This window comes from Vulpes lagopus, chromosome 13 (genome assembly GCF_018345385.1).
Source record: "Vulpes lagopus strain Blue_001 chromosome 13, ASM1834538v1, whole genome shotgun sequence".
Taxonomy (NCBI): Eukaryota; Metazoa; Chordata; class Mammalia; order Carnivora; family Canidae; genus Vulpes; species Vulpes lagopus.
In genome coordinates, this window is record NC_054836.1 from 7,262,611 (window position 1) to 7,281,276 (window position 18,666).

General features: G+C 37.9%; 1 protein-coding gene across 1 annotated transcript in view; it reads right to left on the minus strand.

Moving 5' to 3' along the window:
* The window catches only part of CHCHD3 (coiled-coil-helix-coiled-coil-helix domain containing 3), a 273,592-nt gene that overhangs the window by 87,524 nt on the left and 167,402 nt on the right, over positions 1-18,666 (minus strand). Inside the window, exon 5 of the mRNA XM_041727307.1 lies at positions 7,296-7,379. Within this exon, the coding sequence (XP_041583241.1) occupies positions 7,296-7,379 (84 nt within the window). The remainder of the gene's footprint in view (positions 1-7,295; positions 7,380-18,666) is intronic.

Below are 18,666 nucleotides of genomic sequence, written 5' to 3' on the forward strand. Positions count from 1 at the left end.
CTGGGTGGTGCAGCGGTTTAGCGCCTGCCTTTGGCCCAAGGCGCGATCCTGGAGACCCGGGATCGAATCCCACATCGGGCTCCCGGTGCATGGAGCCTGCTTCTCCCTCTGCCTATGTCTCTGCCTCTCTCTCTCTCTCTCTCTCTCTGTGACTATCATACATAAATTTAAAAAAAAGAATTAAAAAAAAACTGCTTTAAAAAAAAAAAAAAAAAGGATAAGAACCCCATATCCACTGCACTGCATAGGTCACTCCCTTCCCCCACAGGAGGACAAAACAGAAGGGGGAGTAAAACAAAAACAAAAACAAACAAAACCCTCCTTTCCTGCTTGCTGCTTTTGGAATATCTGCAACAATAAGCACCCTTTAGGGAGGCAGTGAAGAGTATAAATGAGTTCAGGTATTTGAACCCAAGTTACAAATAAATGTATCAATTATATTAGCAAAAGATATGATGATACTGGCCCTTATTAATTTCTCTACCTAATCAATGAAGGTGTAAGCACATTATGTGAACTATCATTGTTAATGAGAAAAAAAAAGAGCAACTTAAGGTACATGCAGCAAACCACTTCTAAAACCTCTGTCCTGTGTAATGGCATTACAATTAGAAGTGTCGCTGGCTTCTATCGCCTTCAATGTCCCACTCCTGGACCAGAGAACTTGGGTTTCTGCAACTCTGGGTAACTTCAGACCACAGGGGATCTTCCCTGATTTCAAGATGAATGAGGAAGCCAATATAAAAATGCAGAGTGTCAAAGGAATGATATTTATCTTTAGGTTGACCAGTGCAAACTAGTTAGTCATTGACAATGAAGTTATGCTTTTAACTATTGTGTTAAATCTGCTGTGTCACACTGTATGGCCAAAACACACACAATAACTTAGTGTATATGAGCTATGCATATGACCTAGAATCACTGATGATTGTTCAGAAACCACATGAGGGGGGAAAATATCAAAGGGTTTTTTTTATCCCATAAATAGACTTTATTAAATTATCTTCCAACCCCAGAAAAGACTGCTTATGTTTTAGTATCTCAGGTGTCAGTGATCTGTGATTCTATCCTGTATTGATCCCATCAAAAGGCTGACCCCGCTTCACTCAGTGAGGTATTTTTATAATGACAGACTTCATCTGGTAGTAAAAATACATAATAATTTCTTCCCATAAGCAGCACACTGGGCTGACAATAATCCGTTCTGTCGTTGTTTCTTTTTATTATCATTGTTGGCATTATCTTCCCCCAAGCTTTGCACAGAGGAATAGAGAAACCAAGGTACTAATTGACAAGAGAAGTCAAGCAATCAAAAAAGCCAATTAATCATACAGATGAGCCCGACACTTTATGATGCAATGAAAGATATGCCACCCACTATAAGTAAAAGGCTTTTAAAAATTGCTCATTTGATGTAAGTAAGCACGACCTTAGAATTTAATTAGTAACTCTCTCCACAGGTGATGAACTAGTAAAGTACTTTTCTTCTTAATGACAATTTATTTTTCACTATTCTCTTTGCACTGCTCTCTTCTGCCCAGCTTGTACAATTCCCTCTCCTTAACTGTATGGGATTGACTGCAGTGTGTATGCAAATAGCTACTGAAATCCAGAGGAGCTTACAAACAGAAAGCAACAGATCCCACTACCCTGTTGATCTGAACACTGTGACTCTAACTAAGCCCTCTGACCTCCCTCAGCTCCTCAAGTCCCCAGGGCTTTTATAGCTCTCTTCACACTGTGCCAACCAGCCCTCCTCATTCTTATAAATGCCAAGAGCAAAGAGGATTCAGTCGAGCAAATCAATTCAAGTTCATAATTGAAAAGTTAGACAAGAAGACACGCTTATCATCAAAGAACTAACATCTCCAAGATGTCCTGGGGAGAAAGGGGTCCTTCATCCTGGAAGATCCCTGGGATGATCTGCCCTCCCAAGCTATGGCCTAGTCTTGCTTCTCACTTCCCTCCCACAGAACTAACAGACTACTGGAAAATAGGCATTTCCTGAAGATTGTGAAGGCAATCCAGACTCTAACAAACTGACCATCGAAGTAGCTCATCAAAAGTAACAGCAAGTTTGTTTCTTTCTAGAGGTGGAAAGAGAGGACTATCAGATAGCAACACTATGAACGTTGTGAATGAATGGCTCAAAACTGCTTCAATGACTATGGCTTGCTTACTTCATAGTAGAAGGAGCACACCTAGATATTAAAATAACTCCTAGGGGTATCATGCCATAGCTGCTAGGTAATAAGATTTTATTTATTCCCTTTTTAGTCAAATGTCCCCTGGAAGTATCAGATCCTGGAGAGAAGACTGCATTTTGAATGCTTAACACTCTTCTGGATTATGAGGTAGCATAAATCCTATTTTAACATTGGAACCTAAAAAGTTGTATCAGAAGCCAAAAAGAGCTAACTTTCTACCCAAAGAGCTAAAAACCAACAAGACCCCACTCAAGTGCAGAACTAACAAGTATTAAAGCTAGTACTGGCTACTGGCTGAAAGCTGAGGTGCGGATCTCAGATCCAGATGTTTTGGTTGGATATTCTTGGTTAAGTTACTTGAAGCATTACCTCTGAACAACAGGACTGATGACCTCATAGGGTTATCTGTGTGAATAAAATGACAGAGCCCATACAAAGTAGCACATGTAAATGTACAATAAATGTTATCATTACTATCACAATAATAATGATGATGCTACAAATAATATCAAGACAGTCAAACTTGATTCTCATAGGATATATATTATTAATTTACATACCAAGTGTTTTGCAGATATTCAAAAACTACATTAATTGCTTAAGACATAATTTTATGGTATAAGCTTAGTAAATCTAGGATTTATTCACTGAACACCTATGTGAGTTGTGGAAAACACAGAGACAAGAAAATGACCTTTACCCTCAAGGAATTTATGCTATAAACACAGGTAACTAATCACAATTATAAATGTGGCACCACAAAGAGAGATATGTAAAATACTGCGGAGCATTCCCTTAGTGATTTGTGGAAAGCTTCCTAAAAACATTTAAGAATCTTCTCTTCGAAAGCTGCCCTGGGCTTCCTCTCCTCAAATCACCAATCAGGAATTAATATATCTTCCAAGTCTCTGAAATCAACAACCAGGAGTTAACACTCAAGTCCCTTTCAGTTAGGCCATGTACCTCACTGCGACCCCATGAATGTTATTAAAATATAGAAGTTTACTTTTACAGCTATGTCAATGGTGTTTGATAAAGCCAGCAACTTTTACAATGAAATAAAGACTTGAAAAACTTTACAAATGGCTTTGACTTTCTTTCTCAATAAAGAGTTGCTGCTTTTGGAATAATGATTCTAAGAAGGGTGAATTAGTGCCCAGTTTAAAATTATACTTATTCCTCCTCTCAAGTTAGTAAAAGGAAACAGTTTATCACTGACTCCTGGTGAACTAACCAATATGAGAAAAAGCTCCATTCATGCATAGGAATTACCTAATTGATAGAATTTATTGAAATAGATCAAAGAGGCAAGCCAAGCTGTGTTATAGAACTGAATGTGTTCTACACTGCTCAGGGGACTGGGGTTCACAGTCTCAAAAGAAATTTATATTAAGTCAATGAAAATGAACAATTCAAGTAATAAGATTATGAGTCATCTAAAAGGGGGTAGTATACATAATTATGACATTAATCTAATTGATGGGGATCGCTTTTGGAATGATTCTGTGAAAGACTGGTCAATGTTCCCTCTCCAGTAACGATACAGCACCTGGTTTCTCTTTATGGTTTCATCATTTCATTTGGTTAAAATAAAGACATGTACTTAACCCACTTTTAAACCAGAGGCAACCTGATTTCATGTGTTAGGTGATTCTACAAGTTACCATAATATTATAATCATTTTTCTTACATTATGCATTCATGGATTCAGCACTTTTACATCTTCTCACACAAATTGTAAATAGAATTTCTAATAGAAATGGTGAGACATTGGCACTTTTCACTGTCATCATAATATAAGGGGAACTTTTTTTACAATCTTCTGCATTAAGCCCGCAAAAATCCTTCATCACTGAAGCCCTACATCTCTCAAATATTCCTCGAAGAAATCCAATTGAACGAAATTAATTTAGCTACTTCAGGAATGGCATGATAAACATGATTTTATAGAAATGATGAGAAGACAGCAGAAAGTTGAACAAGAAAGTTAATTTTGTGATTTTTAGTATTTTGGACAAAATAGAAAGTGAGTAGATATTCTTTAACGGCAATGGCTTTTGTTAAGCATTTTCCAGTTTTCAAAGAATTTTTATATACATCATCTTATTTGGTGCCTCCCCAAGTAACTCACAAATGTGAGCAAGGAATGGAGTATTATCCCCACTGCATAGATAAAGAAGCAGAGACCAGAAGAGATTAGGTAACTTGTCAAATAACTAGGTGACCACACCATGCCTTCTGACTTCTAGTCCAGCTTGGAGTTATTAGGTATTAACTAATAGTACTATGATTATTCCATTTCAGGATTTTTCTAAGCTCACAGGTACTCCTTGGTTTTCAGTTAAAATTCTCAAATAACTACTTTCTAGCCTTATCTTCAAAAAGGAAAACTATACATATTTTGTTTATATAAAAAGATGCTGATGGCAATGATTTGACATCATCATATGATATCCATGTGATCTACCACCATTTGTTCTAACCTGAGGCCAAAACAACAGTTAGCTGCTGACGAGACCAGTTTCATCTGCCAAGAGCAGGTCCTCTCAGTACATCACACTAATCACTGAATTACCTCCATCGAATTGGTGGATTTATGAGAAATGGGTGAATGTTTTTCATTGCCTTTTCTTGTACCTGACACTGCTCAATGACAAACTCAAAAAGTACTGAGCATAGTAATACTGGATGGCAAAGAAAACTGTCACTGGACAAAGGAAAAGCAGGTGCTGGGTAAATGACCTCAAAAACTAACAATCATTTGTTTTACTTAGCTAACATTTGCTATCAGGGATGGTGGTCTAGAAGGGTACAAGTAAAGTAAGAGCTACTACTGACCGCAGTAGTGGTTATTTTGCTCTGGACACTACTGTAGGTGCTTTATGAGAATGAGCTCATTTAACAAATCCATAAGGTAAGTACTATTATAACCACATTTTACAGCTGAAGAAACAGATTTTAAGTAACATGCTCCAAAAATTCAGCAGGTAAATGTCCATTCGAGTGCATTCAACCCAAGCCATCTGATGTCAGAGGCTGTCCTCTAAACCAGGGTTCTGCAGACTATAACTCATGAGTCAAATCCAACCTGCTATCTGTTTTTATATAACCCTAAGAGTGGTTTCAGGATTTTTAATGGTTAGGAAGAGAAAACATCAAAAGAAGAGTATTTCATGACATACGGAAATTATGTGAAATTCAAGCTTCAGTGTCCATAAATTGGAATGCAGTCACACCTGTTCACACAGCAGCTATGGCTGCTGTCACATTACAATGGATGGGATGAGAAGTTGAGTTGAGAGAGTTGAGTAGTCGTGATAGAAACCATACATGGCCAGCAAAGTCTAAAATATTTTCTCTCTGGCCCTTTACAGGAAAATCTGCTCACTCCTGCTATAAGCCATTCCATTCTATGCTTATTTATCATCTCTACTCAGATATCGTAACAAATATCCCAAACTTAAAGTCATTAAGATCAAATTCCTGATTTTCTCTAGGACCCACGTCCAGATCTGTATCAGAATAATTTTCCCCTATGGAAAATCCACCTTTCTAGATATAAAGTCATAGATCTAGAGAATCCTTGAGTTCTTTCTTTCACTCATGATCAAAACCATCAATGAACCTGATCAGCTCTGCCTCTGAAATATCCAACCCTGCTATATTCCATCCATGGCTAGCAGCCTGGCCAAAGCCATTGCTATCCCTTTTCCAAATTTTTGCCATTTCATCTTACTAGGTCTCTCTTGCTTCCAGTCTTGCCCAAGATACCAGCCAGAATGCTGTTCCATTCACAAACCCTCTTGCCTCTCCAACATGCCACTGCTTCAGGGCTTTGGTGCTGGCTGGCTTCCCATTACTGTAAATCTCTTACCAAATGCCATCTGTTACATAGGCCCTCCCTTTTCACCAGACCTCACACCTACACTCCAAGGCCCTGGGACTCCCTTTTTCTCTGCTTTATTGTTCATCCAGATACACGCAACCTGCCATTCACTATATATACTAGGGCTCCCTGAGGGCAGAAGTTTAGTTCATTTCCTTCACTAGCATATTATGGCAGTAGCCTAGGGCCTGACAAGTATTATATGCTTAACTAGATACCTGCTCCATGAATGAAATGACCCCCCCATTCAAGAAGCACTCACACTACTGACATACAGAGACAGGTAAACAGATTTAATGTGTAAATAACTGTACTGAATAAGGCTTAATGGTGTGTTTCTCATTTTATCTACTTTCTTATTAAACATTTTACTCTAAACAAAATTCAGAGGTCTCCATCAAAGGGAAGAGAGAGCTAGCTTGTATCGCCCATGTATGAAATGATTCTAGACAAAGCTACTTTACTAAACAAGGGCACTGATAAGGGGGCTCAAATGCCTATTCTGAAACCCACAGTCTCCTTAATCTCCACCTTTGAATCTCTGTCAAACTCTAGGGCCTGCCCAGGGTTACTGCCACGATTCCTCTTCTTCTTCTTTTCTCTTTTCTTTTTTTTTTTTTAAGGTTTTTATTTATTTATGAGATAGAGAGGCAGAAGGAGAAGCAGGCTCCCTGCAGGGAGCCCAATGTGGGACTAGATCCCAGAACCCTGGGATCATGCCCCGAACCGGAGGCAGAAGTTCAAACACCAAGCCACCCAGGCATCCCACGACTCCTCTTAATTCCTCTTCCTAAATCCTACTATTCAACTTGTGCCTACTACTCTTGAAAGTGATACTCATTTCTTAGCCACTAATGCAGTGAAACTGAGGTTTCCCAAAGACAATAAATCCCTTAGAACACTATCATTTCTACAAACCCACTCGAGTTTAGTCTACTCAGTGTTAGGAAGAGTCAAGAGTAGCATTTTAAAATACCTGGGAGTTGGAGAGTGGTAGATGCCTAAATGAACCAATAATAAGACCAAACCTAAAACAACCAAAGAAGAAATAACGTCCCCTGTGAGAATAATCTACCTACTTCGCTTCTTTTCTTTTAACAAGGAAAAGCAGATATAATTTTAATTATTGATGCTTAAATAAATATACAGGAAAGCTGCAGGTGTGATACTAGAAGAGAATCAATGAGAAGAAAGAGTCATACCCTCTCCTCCAGTCTAGCCAGCTGCTCTTTGTAGAATGCATCTTGCTTCTTTATCACTCGATCTTTCTCTTCCAGCTGCTTAGCCTAAAAAAAGACATGAAGAATATACTATATCAAGAAAAAGCAGCAACAGCAAAGCAAAAGTCAAGTATAAATGACATTAGAAATAAGTACACAAAGCTGGAGATTTTTGAAGTCTATTAGGTCTCTGCCACAAAACAATATTAATAAAATGATGATTGCTGTATTTAAATGTAAAGAAAGAGTCTATATTGTATTTTTTTTTTTTACTGTGACAGCTGTGTCCTACTTTGTCAAAAAGCTATCAGAATAAAGCACAGTTTTATTTAACTTCTTTTGAAGAGTAATTTTAAGGATTAATATTTTGTACAATAAAACTTAGATTTTTGCCAAGCATAAGCCACATAGATATTAACCTTTTTTTCTTTTTTCTAAACAAAAACACCTATATGACATTTTCTATGTAAATCTTATTATGTTTGAGAACCCTTAAATTACTGATTGAAACCTGCACATAAATACACGTATGGGCCTATTTTCTTTTTTGTGAAGCTGTTGTCTTGGGCTGGGGGATGGGGGGGGGCGGGGCAAGAACCACTGTAAATGTTAATTTGTATAATTAAAAACTAACAGTGAGAAAACACATTGAAAGCAATTTTATCTTTTTTTTTCTTTTTTTTTTTTTTTTTTTTTTACAATTTTTTATTTATTTATGATAGGCACACAGTGAGAGAGAGGGAGAGACACAGGCAGAGGGAGAAGCAGGCTCCATGCACCGGGAGCCCGACGTGGGATTCGATCCCGGGCCTCCAGGATCGCGTCCTGGGCCAAAGGCAGGTGCTAAACCGCTGCGCCACCCAGGGATCCCGTGAAAGTAATTTTAAAACTCAGTCATCCTATTTTGAATTTTTAAGATTTTTTTCAAAATTAAGAAAAGGTAACAAAATTTTTCTGATACTTGAAAAAAAATAATGATAAAGATAATTACTTATGGATGTTTGTCAAAGTTAATTAAAAACCTGTGTTTTTCAAACTGTTGTTTATATCTTGATCATTACAACATTTAAGTGGTCTTTATCTCTGAGAAAAGACCTCCCTGTTTCACTCCAAGTTAGGAATGTTTTTAATATATTTCTGTTCAGTAGATGTTGAATATACACTTGACCAGAAATTTTAAGATATCAAGCAAGTTGGCATTCCCATCCTGGTGCCATACACTGCATTTTTTTGCAGTGTGACCAAGGGTCATCTGGCTCAACCTTATGCAAGCATGACTTTCACCATCTATTTAGTTTAAGTGTACCCATTTTGCACATTTGTAGGTCGTTGCTTTGCTACTTACTTTGTCTTCAATGTCCTGCAGCATGTTAAAAATAAACAACGGTTATTTAACAATATAAGTAGTATTTTTTCCTAAAGTCATAAAGAAATCTGATAGGTAATATCTAAGATGCAAACCAAAGAAGGCAATAAGGGAAAAATAAAATCAGAGAACTTGCTTAACTTGGGACAGTTAAATGTCATTGTGCTGCTACAGCCTGAATAGAAGATTTCAATGAAAAGTTCATGCTGCTTGAAAGCATATGAATAAATTTTAAAAGAATAAAATATTAAAACATATTCATATGCAAGTACACAATAATCTATGGCTCCTTGGTACAACATAGTAAAAACCGGACTAGTCAGGAATATAAAAGAAAAGGTAAACACCCAAAATAGAAATAAAGGAAATTTGTAAAAGCAAAGATTTATGAGACCTTCCATTAAAAATAAAAATCATTAAACCAAATGAACAAGCAAATGACAAAAAGAGGAAAAGAAATTACAACATATAACTGTGAGAGTTAAAGTTACTAAAATACAGAACACTTTAAAAAAAAGCCCTCTAATTGTCCCCGCAAAAAGCCAAAAGAAAAATACACAAATGATATCTGCTGGCAATTCACACATAAGAATACAAATAATAAACACATGGGGGAAAAGCCAACCCTAAGAGAAATCAAAGAATGAAAATAATGAGATACCACTATTCACCTAATGAACTGACAAAAATATAAAATAGTAGCAAAAATGTCACAGATAGGCTCTTCTATACACTATTGGTCAGAATGTAATTTTGTATAACCACTTTTTAAATCAATTTTACAAAATGTAATGTTTTCAAAATGTACCTATTCACTGAGATCTAAATTATTTTTAGGACTTTTTATAAGTAATTGTGACAATATACAAAAATGTTGATGATAGGGTTGTTGAGAATTGCAAAGGAGGAAAAATAAAAACCAATTTAATGGTTAATAAAAATATCCTCAAAATATCTAAAAAACAAACATATTATAAACAAAACGGACAGTATTTTTTTTTGTAGGGAAGAAAAAAACCCAGAGAGGTACTTGACAAAATGTCAACAAAAGCTGTACCAGAACAGTAGGTTTATGGGTAGTTTCTCGTTATTCTTGCTTCCTTATATTTTCCAAATTAAAAAAACAAACCAAAACATATACTTTGTAATCAAAGGACACAGGAAGGAATTTTCTAAGGTAAGAGAACTAGTCTGCTTGTTGATAATGGTGGTGGTTACACAATCGTATGCATATGTGAAAACTCACAGAACTATGTATTACAAAGAATGAAATTAACTATGTAAGTATTTTGAAGTGTATACAAATTAAGTACACTAAAATTTATGAGAATAGCTACTTATAAATATGTGGATGGGGCAGCCCAGGTGGCTCAGCGGTTTAGCGCCGCCTTCAGCCCAGGGCCCGATCCTGGAGACCTGGGATCGAGTCCCGCGTCGGGGTCCCTGCATGGAGCCTGCTTCTCCCTCTGCCTGTGTCTCTGCCTCTCTTTCTGTCTGTGTCTCTCATGAATAAATAAATAAACAAAATCTAAAAAAAAAAAAAAAACAAAAAAACCCCAATAAATATGTGGATGGATATATGCATGTATCTTTGCTATTGTTAATCTGCTTATCACTTGGCCAATTTTATTCTAGGCATTTAATCCTAGGAAATATGAAGAAAAGCACACAAAGATTTATGTCTAAGAAAATATAGTGAATGTTACTTAAAGCAACAAACAAGTGGGAACAACAGAAGTTTGTGTAAATGAGGTTTGGTCCAACATTTGATTGATTATAAAGTTTTAGTCCAGACATAATGACCAACATTTAAAGCCATTAAAAAATAATGTTTTAATAGTTAATTTTTCTAACTCAAAATTGTATGTGTGTGTGTGTGTGGGGGGAACTGATCAAAAATAGCATGTACAGGAAGTTCCTAATTTTGCTTAAGGAAGGAACAAGGAAAGCTGAATGCCCTGTTATACAGACTTGGAAAAAAGTATGTATTATACCAACATGTTAATGGTGGATATGATACGCATCGTGGGATATTTTTTATTTAGACCGTTTTATGCTTTCCAAACTTTCTAGAATGAACAAATATTTCTTCTACAATCAGAAAAATATTTCTTAAACATTAATATCACATATATGTATCCCTGGCTATGAGATGGAAACTTAGCATGATACTCAAAGGAGTGAGGTATTTAGCAAATTATATTATATTAACAACCAAATTGTTTTAACAATTTGAATATTTAAAGCATGAAGATTATTTTACCTACAAAATCCTTAATGTACCAGTATTGATTCTCTCTCCCATTCAATGTATGACATTACCTACCATGGTTCTTGAAACACGTGCACCAGATGTTTCTTTCATTCCTATATAGTACACAGTGAGACTATTTTAAAAACACAAATATAAAGTAATAGGTATTCTATTATAGTCATTTAGAAAACACTTAAGAATTCAATACTATAAATATATTGCTTGAGCCTACTGAGGACTACATGCATCAAAAAAATTTAATTTTGAGAAGCAACGTAAATAAAGGATAGATAGCAATATCCTCATTGACTTTTCTAAGATGCAATCTCTGAAAAATTTAAAGCAACGTGTGAAAAGGTCAGGTATGCCCACTAAAAAGGAATGACCTCCAAAGACCAGAAAACACAGAGCTACAGTCCAACATCACAAATCTTTCCCTAGACAACCAACAGAATCAATAGTTTGAGATTCACTGGTGACAATAACAAAAAAAGAAACATGGCCACAACACTTTAAAGGCACATTGCTTTGAAACAGTTAATGTGATACTGGGAGGGAAAGTCACACAATATGAATCCTGAAACTTAAATAAGCCTGGAATACATTGACTAAACTAATAGCCGCCAAGGATGGAGAGTCACACTCAACTTATGAAAAAGCAGTAAACCAAGTGCAAGGAAATAAAACTTCTACGTACAACTCTCTAACAGAGAGAGAATCATTGTAAATGAACAAAAAGAAAGAGGATTACAACATTACTTATTGTTCTAAAACCATTTCTTAGGGGAAAAAAATGAATATAAAAAATGTCCCCTCATCTCTTGTTTACTATTCCTCTCACTACAAGAAATGTGCACTGATTAGTTTTCAGATCCTGTTAGATTTGGGATACCGTGACTGGGCTTGAAAACATGACAGTAACTTAAGTGGATCATTATGGAAAACTAGTTCACCCCATATGCAAGAGACGCAAAGAAAATATGGAAATCAAGTTTTCTTTAAGAAACCCAACACAGATATTTCAATGTCTCAACTCAGCGTTGTGTTAGTAAGCTAGATTCAAAATGAAGCACCCATGTGTTAACTTAAGACTTGCCTCCTTTCAGAAAGGATTGGAGATGCTTATGACAAAGAATATAATAAGGTCAAAAGAAGTAAAAACCGGGATTATGGATATGACTTATTGTGCTGGTAGAACTTTACCTTCCCATGTACATTCCTAGGTAACTCTTCATAGCGAAAGCTTTTCGGCATAATAGCTCAGCCTTCTTAGGCCTGGTTGCTCCTGAGGACTAAGGTGTGGCACAGGGAGGGTGATGTTACCTCTGAACTAGGTGACATCACAATTCACCTAGTTCAGAGGCTGTAATGCTACCTTGGACATCAAGTACAAGGCATGTTAAGGAAAAATTCTGGGCTCCAGGAAAGCTTATATATTTTATTTTTTAAAGATTTTATTTATTTATTTATTTGACAGAGAGAGAGAGAGAGAGAGAGAGAGAGAAAGAGAGAACTAGCATAAACAGGGGGAGGTGCAGCAGGAGAGGGAGAAGCAGGCTCCCCACTGAGCAGGGAGCCCAATGTGGGGCTCAATCCCAGGACCCTGAGATCATGACTCGAGCTGAAGGCAGACACTTAACCAACGGAGCCACCCAGGTGCCCCAACGTTGTGCATTTTAAGTGACAAAGTTCCTTGAAATGCCAGTGTTCAATGTTAATAGCTCATGGGAAAAAACAATTTTCCATGGGAGGATACTATGAAGCCAGATATTACTAGAGTCGAGAGAAGGCAACAACTGTAAATCAACCTAAATAGGAGATCTCCATAATGATATTTCCTATAATTCTAAATCTTGTAACAAATCTGAAACACACATATAACAGAGAGAGAAAGATTTAGTCTTTCACAATGGTATGGATAGTCTGTGGCAAAGATCAATCTTGTCTTATAAACTCACATAGGCAAATAAGAACAGGGAAACGAGCTTTATTCCTTGTCATAACTATGTAAAACACAAAATACACAGGAACCTAATAAAATTGTATGCTGACATAAAACAAAGAGAACTGAAATATCAAACGGGGCTGAATCATAAACTTGTAAGGTAATAATAATACATTTAGAAGCTGTAGAACATGATCACTGTGAATATCAATTAGCCGTAACAAAATAATTAAAGTAGCCATGTATTCAATTAGCTGAATACTAGACTTTCGTTATAAATGAGAAATTACATAGAGTTCACTACACCTTTATCAAGTGGCATTGGTAAACAAGGAATCATACTCAAAAGTACTGTTTTCGGAACCACATTAGAAGGTGACCTTCAAAGGGGTAACTCAGCTAGGTGAACTTCATGATGCCCAAACAATTATCAACTTTAGCACACTGTTCAATGACTACTTACAGGCATTAGCTATGAGCAAATGCCAACCTGAAATGTTAAACTACACTTATGGCTACTAACACAGCAAGGCCTGGCATAAGTGGAAGACAAAGACTTGTAATAGACTTCCTAAATCTGGAACTCCTATCCAAGCCTCCAGGACTTGCTCAGTTCATTTGTTTCTGTTTTGTCTTCCCAAGAAAAGCTTCGAGAACTCTCCTCTACATTTCAGATTTTTTCATGCTGATGACATACTGGAGACAGCCTACTGAATATGTCTTCTGCCACTTTTGGGCACATCTGCTTATTTTCTTGAAAAAAGTGAGCAGAGTATCCTTGGGTGGTTCAGCAGTTCAATGCCTGCCTTTGGCCCCAGGGCGTGATCCTGGAGTCCCAGGATCGAGTCCCAGTCAGGCTCCAGGCATGGAGCCTGCTTCTCCCTCTGCCCCATTCTCTCTCTTTCTCTCTCTCTCTCTCTCTCTATTATGAATAAATAAATAAAATCTAAAAAAAAAAAAAAAGAAAAAAGTGAGCAGAGGCAGGGTAAGTAGTCTGTGAAATTAAAAAGTAGAGCCAACGAGGACTGAAGAGAGGATGTTGTTAGGTTCAGAAATTTAGAACAGAAAGCAACCTAGTATAGCTTTGAATTTTTCCAGAAGTTCTCTTCTAACATTTGTGTGGAACATGGTATTTGGTAAAAAGAAGTAAAATTAAGTGCTAGATGAAGTCAGAAACGACTTCACAAGCTTTCTTCTATAGCTTTAGAGAGAAAAATAATTTTCTAATCATACATTCAATTCTCTAGTTTTCTGGTTTAATTCAGAACTTACCATCACTATGACAGATAGCAGGAAATCACTTGGTGAGGAGTCAGGAGATGCAGCTACCCATTTCAACTCTGCTAAATCACCATGTGACCACACACCGACTCACCCCAGCCCTAGCCATGTTCTAAAACCCTTCCGGGACGTCACTTCCTTCATGTAGCTATTGCCAAGTCACAACCCTGCTGCTTCTCCCACTTTCACACCTAATAAAACTTTGCAAAAGGTCTCTCATGGCATCTTTTTTTTTTTTTTTTTGAAAGACTGTACTTTTAAATAGTCTCTTCACTCAGCATAGGGCTCAAATTCACAGCCCCAAGATCAAGAGTCACATGCTCCACTGACTGAGCCAGCCAGGGGCTCCTCATGGCACCTGTTTTTTACTTTGCCTTGTATCATACATGGTTACTTACTCAAGGCCCTCTCCCAGCTATAAACTATAAAAGCTATAAAAAGAGATTTACTTCTCTTGATCTGTATCCCTGTGGACTCTAGCTTCCACAAAGGAAATACATAGGACTTGGTAGCACAAATGAAAAAAAAGTACAAGTAGAAGTAAGTAGACACAACTTCTGCAGAGCAATCTGGCACAGCATCTGTGATTTACTTCAAAATACAAAGGGTGACATTATGTGTCCATGTTCCTTAGGTTAAGCTCTGAACCAGGTGCTGCCAGCATGCTACTCAAGGACACATAATGTGGGAGTAATCAGCAAGTATTCTCACTGGAAGCTCAAACCTGGAAGCTCAAAATGTAGAGGTGGCTACTCCAAAGTCTTCACTCATGCATGCCTTGATCAATAATGATGCTTTGCTAGTTAGCACAATGACTGTTGGAAATGAGATTTTATTAGTGAAAATGGCTCATTAACTAGCATGACAAATGTTAGATATAGGTCTTTCTAGTTAGTAAAATGAAAACTCAAAAAGATATGAGTTAGCTGCCGTAAGGATATGCTTACATCTGCTATGGGACCAGTTATGAGACTATGAGAGGTTACGACAACAAAGCATACAGCTCTAACTTTAGGGATGGCACCTTAGGTTTGATTGCTTAACCAGTCCCGTATGCAACTATTGGTTGAGGACAGACTCTCACCTTTGGAACCACTAACGTTCTGGGCCAGATCATCCTTTGTTGTGGAGAGCCACCCTATGCACCACAGAATGTTGAGTAGCATACCTGGCCTCTATGATGCCAATAGTACCACTCCAACACTGAGCTGGGACAAGGAAAAATATTTCCAGGCATTGCCAAAACTGCCCTAGTTGAGAACTATTGGTTTAAGTGGACTGTCGACTGAGGCCAATTATAAGCAGCCTCATCCGGCCCAAGTAACCTTTTTCCTGAAAGAAAAAAAAAAAGAAAAAAAAAAACACTTAAAAGAACAGACAACTGGGACTTCACTGAGTTTTACTGAGTTGTATGAATCATTTTGTCCCTGCTTGTTAATAAATTTTTCTTCAATAGAAGTCTGTTTATATTGTAGAACTGAGCTGGGGACTTGCTCACATCATCACCTGGTAGGGCTGCACTGCAAAGGAATAGTGTATAAAAGCAACAAGAGGGATCCCTGGGTGGCGCAGCGGTTTGGCGCCTGCCTTTGGCCCAGGGCGCGATCCTGGAGACCCGGGATCGAATCCCATGTCGGGCTCCCGGTGCATGGAGCCTGCTTCTCCTCCCTCTGCCTGTGTCTCTGCCTCTCTCTCTCTCTCTCTCTGTGACTATCATAAATAAAATAAAATTAAAAAAAAAAAAAGCAACAAGAGTGGCTCACATACAAATAATGCATCATATCCCAGTGAGAGAGGAAACTGGGAATGTTAGTTCTTTATTTTTGAACTAAGTATAAAAAACATAAAACAGGTATACAAGTTCTATCTTTTCTATGGCTGCCTGCATAAACAGAATCAATGCCTATTTAACCTAATATTTTGAAACCATGTAACTGATGTTCGGTTCAGGTAGAATGGATATTCAGTTAACATGAACTAGTACTGGTTGCTTAATATTTGTTCTGCTTGGGTAATGACAACCCTAGATCTGATATTAAATATTTATGTACCATTCCTGAGAATAGGCATATGATTCCATTATAATTTACAACTTTCAAAGTTACAAAGCAACATGAAATTTCAACACGAAAGGTACTAAAATATACCGCCTCATCAGTTCAGTGTTATATAATCCATGCTCCCAACCCCCAACACTCATTTAAAGAAAGAACTCCCGTCACAATATCCAGCACATAAATATTAAATAAATGCTGAATCAAAGTGTAATGGACTGTTATGGGTTCAGAGTTCTCAAATAAGCAGCTCTAGCTTCTCTAATGAACACTGGCTTTAGTTACTACAAGTTTATGAAAGACACAAGAGCATCAAGTCTAAAAGAAAAGACCATATGAATCAAAAGCGAAACTCCAAAAGACCAAGTTCTATAAAGAAATGAGAACTCTATGTCACAGAATCATTAGTAAGCTTACAAATTTTAATAAGAAGGATCACTGAAAGAGGGAAAAGTAAATTATAAAAAGGGCCACATTCGATAAAACTACTGTGTGATTACATGGATGCAGAGCAGGAAGGGGATTTTATTATCAAATTCAGCTGCAGAATAGATGGGTTTATAAACCACAAATGTTACCATTACATGTAACAGCAGAGTAGTCTTAACTCTAGACCACAGTTGATAGGGTATGAAGTGGAAAGGAGAAACAAGCACTGGGAATTACGTGGTCGAAGGTGCAATTACATTAAAATGCCTCTCTTCTTATTCCATATTGTGGGGGATAATACTTCCATTTCCAGGCACTTACATATAATCTTGTTTTACCATGGAGATTAAAAATCTCAGAAGCACTCTAACACAGAGATGCTAGTTCCACTGCATTATTTGGGCCAAGGCATTTGGTGTCACTGATCTGGCATGTAAGTTGGACAACAACGTAGAGCCAATTACTGCACAACTTCTGAGTTCCTTTTCTTTGTATTAACTTGTATTTGTTCAATTTAAACTTAAGATTTAATGCGTACACTATTAGGACCAATTGGTCAGAGTCAACTCAACCTCTCTTCTTACAATCTATTTCACAGTCACAGCTGGGAAAAAAATAAATAAAAACAAAACCAGAGATCATCCAGCTTATTTTATAAGATGCAAGTGAGGCTCCAAATTCCTTGTTGACTAAAGGAATTCTTAAGGTCAGGGACAGGGTTGGCCCTGGGACCCCTGCCTCTTGATGGCAATGTACATCCCATCAACGCCCTGACTGTATTTCTTTTCATTTTGGCTTGACATTAAAGGAAGATAATGCAAAAGTGACTAATCAAAAATTTGCAGTTATTTTCAACAGTACTCAACATAAAGAGATTTTCAAGATCTACTAAGGGTTAATGCAGAATATTCTGAAAATGTCTTCAAAACCAACCATATGTTGCGTCAGTACCAGTGTGCTGGGACATGGACGCTGAGACAGAATCAGAAGAGCAAGAGATGTACTGGGAGGAGGCTAAAGGAGAAAGGGAAGAGGAGCCTCCCATGATGCTCTAGGCCTGACACCTGTGACATGAGACCAGGATGGAAGGAGACAAGACTCCTTGGTGGTAGGTCTGAGAAGACCTGGCCAGGACAATGAGGAACCTTGGAGCAAAGACTGTCTAGTAGAGGAATCCTGCATTAGGCAGGATGACCCAGCTCTAGAGCCCCTGCCATGTGCTACCGGCCTGGTGGGGACATGGCCTGGGGATAAAACCTGCGGTGGGTTCCAGGCTTGCAGCAGCTTGAGGCTTATGGCCATCCGCACCCGCCTCAGCAGGCCCTCTCCTAGGGAGACAGCCCAAGGGCACAGTTCCATGGTTGCCACAAAACATACCAGCACCACCACCAAAACAAACTTTGAGCAGGTCTTAAACCTCAGCCTCCTTCTTTACTTTACAGAAAGTAAAGTAGCAAACAAGAACAAGGTTATATCCGTTTGTGTAGATCTGTCGGTTCCCTTTGGGATTGTCCCACTTACACAGGCCAGGCTCAGTAAATCCAACCGGACCCATGGAAAACAATTTGATCCAGAAATCCTGTGTAGCGGGAAAAGCAACAAAACAGTCATCAGACAACTAAAGCTTTCATTCTAGTCTGGCTGCTAATTCATGATCTTGGGCAAGTTTCTCAACCTTTTGGGGCCCGTTTCCTTTTTTGTAAAATAAAGGGATGGGCTAAATAATCTCTAAGATCCTTCTAACATTCACATTTTGTGTAGCACATTTACCACATTTCTCCTATTATTCAATTTGAACCTACTCTACAGTGAGGCCAGAGGAAATTCAATGAATGCATATGTTCTGCTGCCAAATTGCTAGGATGCTATGAGCACACATTAAACAACATTTGGAAACAACTCTGTGTCTGTGACACCTGGTTGCCAGGGGCAGACGCTGCATGGCAGCAGCGACGCACCCTCCCTGCCTGACTTGGCATCGGTGGTAGGTCTGCGGCTACTAGAGGAGTGGCAGGGTTCTCTGC